Genomic DNA, 10628 nt, shown 5'->3' with positions numbered 1-10628 from the left:
TTCTTTCTTTCTTTCTTTCTTTTTCTTTCTCTCTCTCTTTCTTTCTTTCCTTCTTTTTTTTTCTTTCTTTCCTTTCTTTCTTTCTCTTTTTTTTTGGTAAGATTTGAGGAAAAGGTCAACAGATAAGCAGGATATTTGAAAAGATTTGAGCTCGGTGGGGTCAGTGACCAAAAGACCTATTTTGTAAGTCCAGTCTGCTTTTGACTGACAACTGATTCCACTAAGTGTTAACTGAGAGGTGTTGATTGAGAACTGAGGATTTATACTTTCTTAGGGGACTCCCAGAACTCAAAAGCCTCTGTGACCCTACAGTGGCAGAGATGACAGGTGGTGCTGTTGATCATTCTGGGATGGGAATCCCTACCCCCTTCAAGGCATGTGACCCAGAAAGCTGCCCATTTTACTGCTGATGACACTGGCTCTGCACCAGACCCACAGAGAAAACCCAGCGGCACCACAAAAAGCTCCTGCAAACTGCACCCAAATGCCTGTAAGTTCAGCTCTTCACCCTTCTGGAGCCGGCATGCCATGCCAAGGTCCATGCCTTTGCCGGTTTTAGGTCTTTCTCTTTCCTTGTATGGAGAGCTGGTATTTACATTTCTGCAGAAATCATGAGGAGGAAATGAGTATTTTCATCAACCAAGAAAGAGCTGGGGTGGACACTGAAAAGAACTGCATCTCCATGAAACAAAGGAGAAATAAGCCAGTTTAACACACAGAGCAGGGAAGGAACATCTGGCTGATTCCGTTCAGACCCTCTTATATTTTAGATCCCAAGTTAATGAACTGCTCCAATATCACTAGTTTCAGATGAAAAATACTGGCAAAAGAAATCGAATTCAATGTCATAGGCAGGGATCCAACTGGGGGAACTCCAAACTGGGATAGCAGAAATAGGGCATTGTGCCTTTCCATCAAAGTTCTCTTAAAAAAAGAGAATATCCTGGTTTACTTAGAGTATATCTTCAGACTGTTGACGGCAATAACAAACAAATCCCCAATGCTTTCATCTCATCTTCCAACAGATGCTTCTATCAGGAATCAAAGTTTACTAATAGAATAGACCTGTGGGAGACATTGGAAGGAAATGCTCACCAAATCTTTTGGTGGATTAAGTTTTTCATTAGTACACCCAGAGCTAAACTTAGAGATCAAATTGTATTTAGAATTGCCTGGAAAGTGTCTCCCTAAATATCTTGAACTATATGTTTCTGTGCAATTAAATGTTTCCAAGGCAGAAAACTTAGTAACACAAAGAATTTTCCAGGTAAAATAGAAAAAATACTATTTTTTCCTTACCAATATCAAGATTCTTAGGTCTTGGGTTGCACTGCTTATATCCTTGACAGCTTCTGAGCTCCATTAGTTGTACGTGTAGCTGATTCAAAATGCCTCGTTCTACCGTGTGCACTGTGTTTGTGAGCTGTGAATGGAGACAGGACAATCTATTTAAGCTTATGTCTGGTTATCCTATTTTCAACAACCTTCATAAAATGAACATATATTGTCTTACCTGATAAGGATCTGTATTCATATCAAAATACTCCAAAAAGCCAGTAGCAAACTCACAGAAAAGAAAATTATGCGTCTCATTAACTGTACGCAAACACCAGTAGGTGTTATTGTTAGAACTCGTGCAAGCACAGAAAGATCCCACTGTTGGGTAAAAAAGAAAAACACAACAAAACAAAAAGAGTGAAAAACCTTAGGCAGAGGTAGGCTTGCCATTCCAGTGTTCCCTTATCTTTACACTTTAAAGTTCACAATTTCTTTCTTATAAATACTGTGGTTTCATGTTAAGAATAATAATACCTTCCCCCCCCATGTAAATTTGCTGTGAAAATGGGGAAAAAGATAGTGATCTCTTATAGGCTGAAGACTAAAGTAAAATTTCAGGCATATTAGTTTATCCTCCCCTTAGCTCTGTTATGCAGTGGCTTCCAAAGAGGGGTGAGTGAGGGAAGTATGAGAAGAAAAATATCAGAATTTCTATTTATTCTCTTTTTGAAAAAGATAAATGGTTATTTAATAAAGATTTGGAACTAGTACCCTCGCTTGTTCTATATGGCAGATGGTCACGTGTCACCAATGAAGCATATAAAGATGGGATTTTGCAACAAAGAAGAGTTTAGAGAAGCCTTGAGCCCAGCCTGGAGGATTTGGGATGGTCTCTGCAACACTCTAGCCTGAGCTAGGCTGTGACCACAAACATCTTTTATACTACATAGCCCCCTGGTCAACTTGTAGAAGGTATGCAAAAGAGATGTCCCATTTATAATCAACTCACCCACACTTCTGTTTACAAAATGGCACATGTTCTAAATTTGCTGACCTTTCTTGAATTTCAGAAATGTGCTGCCTAACAAATATTTTTTTAAGAGATAAGGTCTCTCTCTGTTACCCAGGCTGGACTAGAACTCCTGGGCTCAAGTGATCCTCAGCTTCCCAAGTAGCTGGGACTACAGGCATGCGCCATTGTGTCTGGCCCAGCAAAAAAATTTTTTAAAACAACTATTAGGTTGGTGCAAATGTAATTATGGTTTTTGCATTGTGGAAATTTGCTGTTTGATATTGGAATGCATTCTTAAATAAATGTGGTTGTATTAATCATTTTAATGGGCATTTCTTGCTTTCTTTTTTTTTTTTGCTAATAACATATTACTTGCTCTTTATGTTTATTTTAGACTATGGAAATGGTGTTAGACAAAAACTAAATTCCAGTGATTTTCTTATTCGAGTTCAAAATGGATCGTAAAGCAGTGGAGACAACTTGCAACATTAACAAAGCATTTGGCCCAGGAACTGCTAACGAACGTACAGTGGAGTGGTGGTTCAACAAGTTTTGCAAAGGACATGAAAGCCTTGAAGATGAGGAGCATAGTGGTGGACCATTGGAAGCTGACAAGGACCTTGAGAGCAATCATCGAAGCTGATCCTCTTACAGCTACATGAGAAATTGCGGAAGAACTCAATGTCGACCCTTCTATGGTCATTCGGCATTTGAAGCCAATCAGAAAGGTGAAGAAGCTCGATAAGTGGGTGCCTTATGAGCTGAGGGGAAAATAAAAAATATCGTCGTTTTGAAGTGTTGTCTTCTCTTATTCTATGCAACAACAACGAACCTCAATCAGACCGTGACGTGCGATGAACAGCTCAGTGGCTGGACCAAGAAGAAGCTCCAAAGCACTTCCCAAAGTCAAATTCAAACCAAAAAAGGTCTGGTCACTGTTGGGTGGTCTGCTGCTGGTCTGATCCACTACAGCTTTCTAAATCCTGGCCAAACCAGTACATCTGAGAAGGATGTTCAGCAAATCAATGATATGCATCAAAAACTGCAATGTCTGCAGCCAGCATTGGTCAACAGAAAGGGCCCAATTCTTCTCCAAGACAATGCCTGACTGAATGTCGCACAACCAATGTTTCAAAAGTTGAACGAATTGGGCTACGAAGTTTTGCCTTATCTGCCATATTCACCTGACCTCTTGCCAACCAACTACCACTTCTTCAAGCATCTTGACAACTTTTTGTGGGGAAAACGCTTCCACAACCAAAAGAATGTAGAAAATGCTTTCCAAGAGTTCATTGAATCCTGAAGCATGAATTTTTATGCTACAGGAATAAACGAACTTATTTCTTATGGCAAAAATGTGTTGAGTGTAATGGTTCCTATTTTGGTTGATAAAGATGTGTTTGAGCCCAGATATGAGTCCGAAACTGCAATTACTTTTGCACCAACCTAATAGGATAGGTACACGTAATGAGCATTCCTTGTACACTATGTACTTTGCATGTACTATAACTCATTTAATCCTCAAAGCCACTTCTTGAGACAGAGGTTATTATTATCATTCTCATTTTAACAGATGGAAAAACCCTAGGCACAGAGACGTTAAGTAATTTGTCCAAGGTCACACGGCTGACAACTGGTAGCACTGGGATTTGGCTACAGAGTTTACATTTTTTTTTTTAATTTTGAGACAGTGTCTTGCTCTGTTGCTCAAGCTTGAGTGCAGTGGCATGATTAAGGGTCACTGCAGCTTTGACCTCCCAGGCTCAAGCGATCCTGTCACCTCAGCCTCCTGTGTTGCTGGGGCTACAGGTATGCACCATCACACCTGGTTAATATTTTATTTTTTGTAGAGATGGGTCTTGGCATGTTGCCTAGGCTGGTCTTGAACTCCTACACTCAAGCGATCTGCCTACCTCGGTCTCTCAAAATGTTGGGCTCACAGGCATGAGCCACCACTCCTGGCCAAGAGTTTACTCTTAATTACTAGACTCTGCTGTCCTTTGCAGTATCAGGCACACTAAATCTGTCCCCTTAGGCTAAAAGAGATGTTTTAAACAATGAATGAGAAATGATTTTTAAAAATTATTTCAATAGACTATTTTTTAGAGCAATTTTGAGTGAAAAGTACAGAGCATTCTCATATAACCCCAGTCCCCACAGATACATAACTTCTGCCACCATAGACATCTCTCACCAGGGTGGCACACTTGTTACCATCAATGAGCCTATATTGACACATCATTGCTACTCAAAGTTCATAGTTTACACTTGGGTTCACTCTTGGTGTTGTGCATCCTGTGGGTTTGGACAATGCATGATGACATTTATCTGCCATTGTTGTATCACACAGAGTAGTTTCACTGCTCTAAAAATCCTGTGTTCTGCCTATTCACCCCTCTCTCTCTCCAGGAATGATTTTTTTTTAAGTTGATTAGCTAATTTAAATATTTTTACACAGTCGGGTGCCGTGGCTCACGCCTGTAATCCCAGCACTTTGCAATGTTGCGGTGGGCGGATCATCTGAGGTCAGAATGGCCAACATGGCGAAACCCCGTCTTTACTAAAAATGCAAAAATTAGCCGGGCGTGGTGGCGGGCGCCTGTAATCCCAGCTACTTGGGAGACTGAGGCAGGAGAATTGCTTGAACTCGGGAGACGGAGATTGCAGCGAGCCGAGATCACGCCACTGCACTCTGGGAGAGCAATGCAGCCTGGGAGACAAGAGCGAAACTCCGTCTCAAAAAGAAAAAAAAAATTTTTTTTACACTTATGTTCTCCAACTTAAAACTTGTATTCTCTCTCTCTCTTTTTTTTTTTTGTCCTTTGAGACAGGGTCTCACTCTGTCACCCAGTGGCATGATCTGCAGCCTCCTCCACCCGGGCTCAAGTGACCCTCTCACCTCAGCCTCCCAAGTAGCTGGGACTACAAGCAAGCCTGGCTGATTTTCGTATTTTTTTTTGTAGAGATAGGGTTTCACCATGTTGCCCAGGCTGGTCTTGAACTCCTGGGCTCAAGCAATCCACCTGCCTCAGCTTCCCAAAGTGCTGGGATTATAGGTGTGAGCCACCGTGCCCAGCCAACTTTTACACTCTTAAACTTTTCATATCCTTTCTGATCTTTTATTTAATGCAAATAGTCTTTGTAATAGACATGCACCTTTTAAATAAAATATGTTACCTCATTTATAATAACTTATGACAATAATTCTAGGAATGTCACCTAATAAAAACCATCTATTCTAGAGAACTTCTAAATTATATTAAAACATTAAAAAGCCTTAATACTTGAGATTTGATATCAACAAATCAGATAACAAACTACATATGCTTATTTCAAAGAAAGACCTAAAGCTTATAGGAAATGACCTGAAGGAGTAGCTGTGGGGAAAAAACCCTAAACTGAATTGAATGAACCAGATTAGATCAAATACAGGCAAAGAAAAGATAATATCTTAAAAATGGATGATTGAAAATGCTTTCATCATTGTATGACTTTTCATTAAAAAATCTCTAAATATGTTATTTATAGCATATTGTTTATATGTGAACATTTATCTCACATCTACATACATTAAAAACCATGGAATCCAAATTTTCTAATCTGTGTAGAAATCTTCCAAATTAACAGTTTAAAAGGGGTTTAAACTTGTTTTATGAAATATACAAATACAATACCTTTGTATTTGCAAGAATAATTGATCAATCTCAGGGAGAATAGACATTTAATAATAGTGTAATTTCAGTAGAGATGACTGCTTAGTTAATGGTGGCATTAAAAATTACCTAACGTAGATGATGGAATAATGGGTGCAGCAAACCACCATGGCATGTGCATTCCTATGTAACAAAGCTGCACGTTCTGCACATGGACCCCAGAATTTAAAATATAATAAAAATAAAAATACTAAAATAAATAAATAAATGAATGTCCTGGCCAGGTGCGGTGGCTCACACCTGTAAGCCAGCACTTTGGGAGGCCGAGGCGGGTGGATCACCTGAGGTCAGGTGATCTCAGGTGAGGTCAGCCTGGCCAACAAGGTGAAACCCCATCTCTACTAAAAATACAAAAGAATTAGCTGGGCGTGGTGGTGGCTGCCTGTAATCCCAGCTACTCGGGAGGCTGAGGCAAGAGAATCACTTGAACCCAAGAGACAGAGGTTGCACTGAGCTGAGAATGCATCATTGCACTCCAGTCTGGGCAACAAGAGTGAAACTCTGTCTTAACAAAAAAAAAAAAAAAAAAAAAAAAAAAAAAAAAAAAAAAAAAAAAAAAAAGAAAAAGAAAAAAAGGAATGTCCTGATTGACTCAGCATGACGTGAAGCACATCTATGGAACCAGAAAATCTTTCTGAGTCACCTTTCATGTGAAAGCAATTAAGATTCCACATCAAACATAAACTGAATGTCTCACTGCTTTGTGAAGTGGGACACTGAGATTTGTTTTCCTTAAGCATTCTTTAGTAAGTGAGAACAAAATGTTTTGGGACCTCCAAAGAATATGAAAACTATTTTTAAAAACTATTTTTCAATCTTTATCTCAAACTTTAAATTTCTATTTTCTTTTTATTTCTTTTCTTTCTTTTTTTTTTCTTCTGAGATAGGGTCTCTCTCTGTCACCCAGGCTGGAGTACAATCATGGCTCACTTCAGCCTTCACCTCCCACACTCAAGTGATCCTCCCACCTCAGCCTCCTGAGTAGCTGGGACTACAGGCGGGCAACACCAAGCCTGGCTAATTTTTGTATTTTTTGTAGAGACAGGATTTCACCATGTTGCTCAGGCTGGTCTTGAACTCCTGGGTTCAACTGATCCTCTGACCTTGACCTCCGAAAGTGCTGGGATTACAGACATGAATCTCTGTGCATGGACTGTTTATTTTGTATATTTTCATAATACACAGGCATGTTTGTATAGTAGTGTAATTAAATATAGATGGTGTGTTTATTTTAAAAATTGATATGGGTACATAGTAAAAAAATGTTTAGAGACCATTGCATTGGAGGATCTTGTACCTGGATGGATTTGACTTTTCTTCTTTTTTTCATGTTATCGAGTATTACTATGCCAAGTGCTTAAGTTGACATAGTAAATATGAAGAATATAGCAATAATATTATTAAAATATGTAATGGAATGGATAAAAATATTAAAGCATAGCACACATAGTATTACTTTTTGAAATTTTTACTTTAGTATATATATTACATATACACACAGATACACATGTATGTGTACATTGTGTATGTGTACATATGTGTATAGGATCCTGATATAAGGTGCATTTTTTACTGTGGCTTTTTGGGAAAAAATTCTGGAAGCTATTGCCCTAGAATATCAGAGCACCAAGCATACATTGTGTATCAGAAGGAGCATCAAATTTGGTATTGAATGGGATCAGTTCCTAATTCGCTCCTGTGTATAACAGCAGAGTGATGGCAGGCACGTTCCTCACTCACCAGCACAGCGACACCCAGCGGCAGGCACTCAAAGCTTTGTTAAATTGATATGAGTTGATATGATCTGGACAGGGTGGCTTGCTTGTTTATTTATTTATTCACCTAATATTAACTAAGCAATTCCTTTGGGTCAGGAATACAGTCTCACACAGACATGGTTTCTTATCTTGAGAAACTTACAGTCTAGTGGAAAGGACAACAGTCAAGCAAAAACAAAAGTAAAAAACCCCTATGATTATAAATGTAATATGTCCTGTGGGGGAAAAGCAGAGCTTGCTGATAGAGCGTATCAAAGGGTGGACCCTAATCTGAGGCACAGGGAGGGTGTCCACAAGCAGTGACACCGCAATTGAGGTCTGAAGGGTGAGTAGTGTTTGCTGGGCACGGGGCTGTGGGCAAGAGCCTTCCAGGGAGGGGAAACAAGTGCAAAGATCCCATGGCAAGAGGGAGCTTGAGATGTGTGAGGAATAAAGAGAAGCTGAGTGGCGGAAGCAGGCAAGAGCAGAGGCAATGGTCCCAGTGTAGGATTGGTTAGGAGCATGTGGGGGTTTTGTTGGATATGCTAAGGATTTTGCTGTATTTTAATTTATTTTTGAGACACGGTCATGTTCTATTGCCCAGGCTGGAGTGTGATGGCACGATCACAGCTCACTGCAGCCTCAGCCTTCTGGGGTCAGGTGAAGGGATTCTGCTCTTTAGCTTAAGAAAAGCAGGTGTCATTAAAAGATCACCCAGCTCCTCTGAGCAGGATGGACTGGTGAGGACCAGAGGGGAGACTGGGAGGCCACAGAGGAGGCCTGACAGTGGCCGAGGTAAGAAATGGTGCTGGCTTGAGCAGGATGGCCTCAACTCAGATGGCGAAAAGCAGAGAGAGGTATGAAGGGCCTCCTTCTGCCATAAGCAACTATAACCTTGTGTTTTGCAATGGTTCAGCTTTCAAGGAGCTTCCGGTCCTGGATACACCAAAGGCGTGACTTTCTCAGGACCTCTACTTGCCCTGTTCCCTCTGCCTGGAACACACTCCCTCCCACGGGGATCACTTCTCTCCATCCTTTAGGTTTCAGCCTGAATTTCACCTCAAAGGCCTGTCTTCCCCACACTCTCTGAAAGGGTCCCATTTAAAAACGTTGATCACTGTTTCCTTCTTAGCACTACTACAACTCATGATTATTTTATTTCATTTACTTTCCTTTTTTTCTACCTGTACCCCATTAAAATATATTATGAGCACAGAAAATAAAGTGTCTTGCTAAATATTGTGTTCCCAGTTACTGTCCCCAGCGATTTGAATAACCCTCAGGGATTCCCACACCACAGTTTCAGAAACTGTATTAAAAGTTAAATGCTGTGACTTTAAGAGTTCATTCAGCCTTGATGTGATTTTAAACAGAAATGCAAACATGGACCCTGAAATCAAGAAACATCAAAATGGAAAAGGAAAACATAAAGTCTCCTGGACAAGCCCTAGATCCCCCTAAGAATGGTCTGTCAATTCTTTGGAGTCTCCAAATCCCAGTTTGAGAAACAGTAGCCCAGGTGGTCTCTAGTGAACTTCTCAGTAAGAGGATTCTGTGTTTCATCTACTCTATAGGCTGGTAAGCTTCAATCAGAGGATGTCCTGTGAGAATGTAGGGTATTAGGATATTACTTCTATATGGCCTCAGTGAATAATGTGCACAGGCCACTAAAGAAAATATAAGCACTAATTTTAAAAGTGCACAAATATTATTATTCCATATCCTTAGCAATTCAATGTAAAACCAAATAGTTTTGTAGAGTCTCTATTATTCTACAAGCCTGGTGCTGGTACTGAAGTGGACTGAGAATAAGTAGAATATGGGCCCTGCACTGAAGAGGCTTTTACTATTCTTTTACTTCCTTTTATTACACTTAGGTACTTGAAATAAAGCAGAACCAAAATCTATTTGGGACAAAATTTTTCATCCATTTATGGGATGTTCATCCATTGCATGATTTAGCTGTAGAACAGTCCAGTATACTGGGTAAAAACTGTGCCAGGTGCTGGCTATTATGTGAAACAACATCATCAGGAGGAAAAACCCAGGGAGAAGTTTGGCATTACCAAACAAAATACCAGAAACAATTTAAAGAAAACAGTAGTATTTGGCAAAATCATTTGAGTTTCCAGTATAGAGTAGAATATGATACCTTTCTCTTGAATCTTTGTAGAATCCTGGTTTTATGCTGCTGAATTTCTGATCTAAGTTACGAGTCGCTGTCTCTGCATGGTGGCAGGAAGTGGCATTTGGAACAAGCAACTTACGGTTCCAGAAGGGGGCTGTCTGCCAGTGGTTGTTGTCGTGCGTGAAGCAAGTAAGGCCAGGCAGGCTGCACTCTTCCCCCTTCCTCTGCCGTCTCTTCTCCTTCCTCTCCTTCTTCCTCCTACGGTTCTCCTTGAAAAGTTGCAGCTTGCTATCGACTTCCTGAGCAGCCTCCCTGTTCCAAGAGAAGGGATTTTTTTGAGTGTTCAGAAGGCACGTTTTCAATTAAAAGTAGGCTTGTTGCTATGAGTCTTGCATGAATATTTAGATGCTTGATAAGAGATAATGGATAACCTTCAATTTGTATAGATGGACTTAAAATAGAATCAGGAACAGTGAAGACAGGCCGGGCACAGTGGCTTGCACCTGTAATCCCAGCACTTTGGGAGGCTGAGGAGAGCGGATCACTTAAGGTCACGAGTTTGAGATCAGCTTGGCCAACATAGTGAAACCCTGTCTCTGCTAAAAATATAAAAATTAGCCGGATGTTGTGACGCACGACTGTAGTCCCAGCTACTAGGGGATGAGGCACAAGAATCTCTTGAACTCAGGAGGTGGAGATTGTAGTGAGCCAAGATTGCACCACTGCCCTAAAGCCTGGGC

The 10628-nt window shown here is 40.4% G+C and overlaps 1 protein-coding gene across 6 annotated transcripts in view; it reads right to left on the bottom strand.

Annotated features, from left to right (window-relative positions):
- The window catches only part of SULF1 (sulfatase 1), a 192105-nt gene that overhangs the window by 19891 nt on the left and 161586 nt on the right, over positions 1-10628 (bottom strand). For 4 of the 6 annotated variants that reach the window (XM_023222412.1, XM_023222410.1, XM_023222409.2 and 1 more), the window contains 3 exons: positions 10028-10200; positions 1514-1656; positions 1300-1423 (listed from right to left, as the gene is read on the bottom strand). In XM_023222412.1, coding sequence (XP_023078180.1) covers positions 1300-1423; positions 1514-1656; positions 10028-10200 — 440 coding nt within the window. The remainder of the gene's footprint in view (positions 1-1299; positions 1424-1513; positions 1657-10027; positions 10201-10628) is intronic. The other 2 variants (XR_003309603.2, XR_003309602.2) reach the window with 1 other exon arrangement.

This window comes from Piliocolobus tephrosceles, chromosome 7 (assembly GCF_002776525.5).
Source record: "Piliocolobus tephrosceles isolate RC106 chromosome 7, ASM277652v3, whole genome shotgun sequence".
NCBI lineage: Eukaryota > Metazoa > Chordata > Mammalia > Primates > Cercopithecidae > Piliocolobus > Piliocolobus tephrosceles.
The sequence above is the reverse complement of the archived record's forward strand: the minus strand, read 5'-3'. Positions and strand labels throughout refer to the sequence as shown.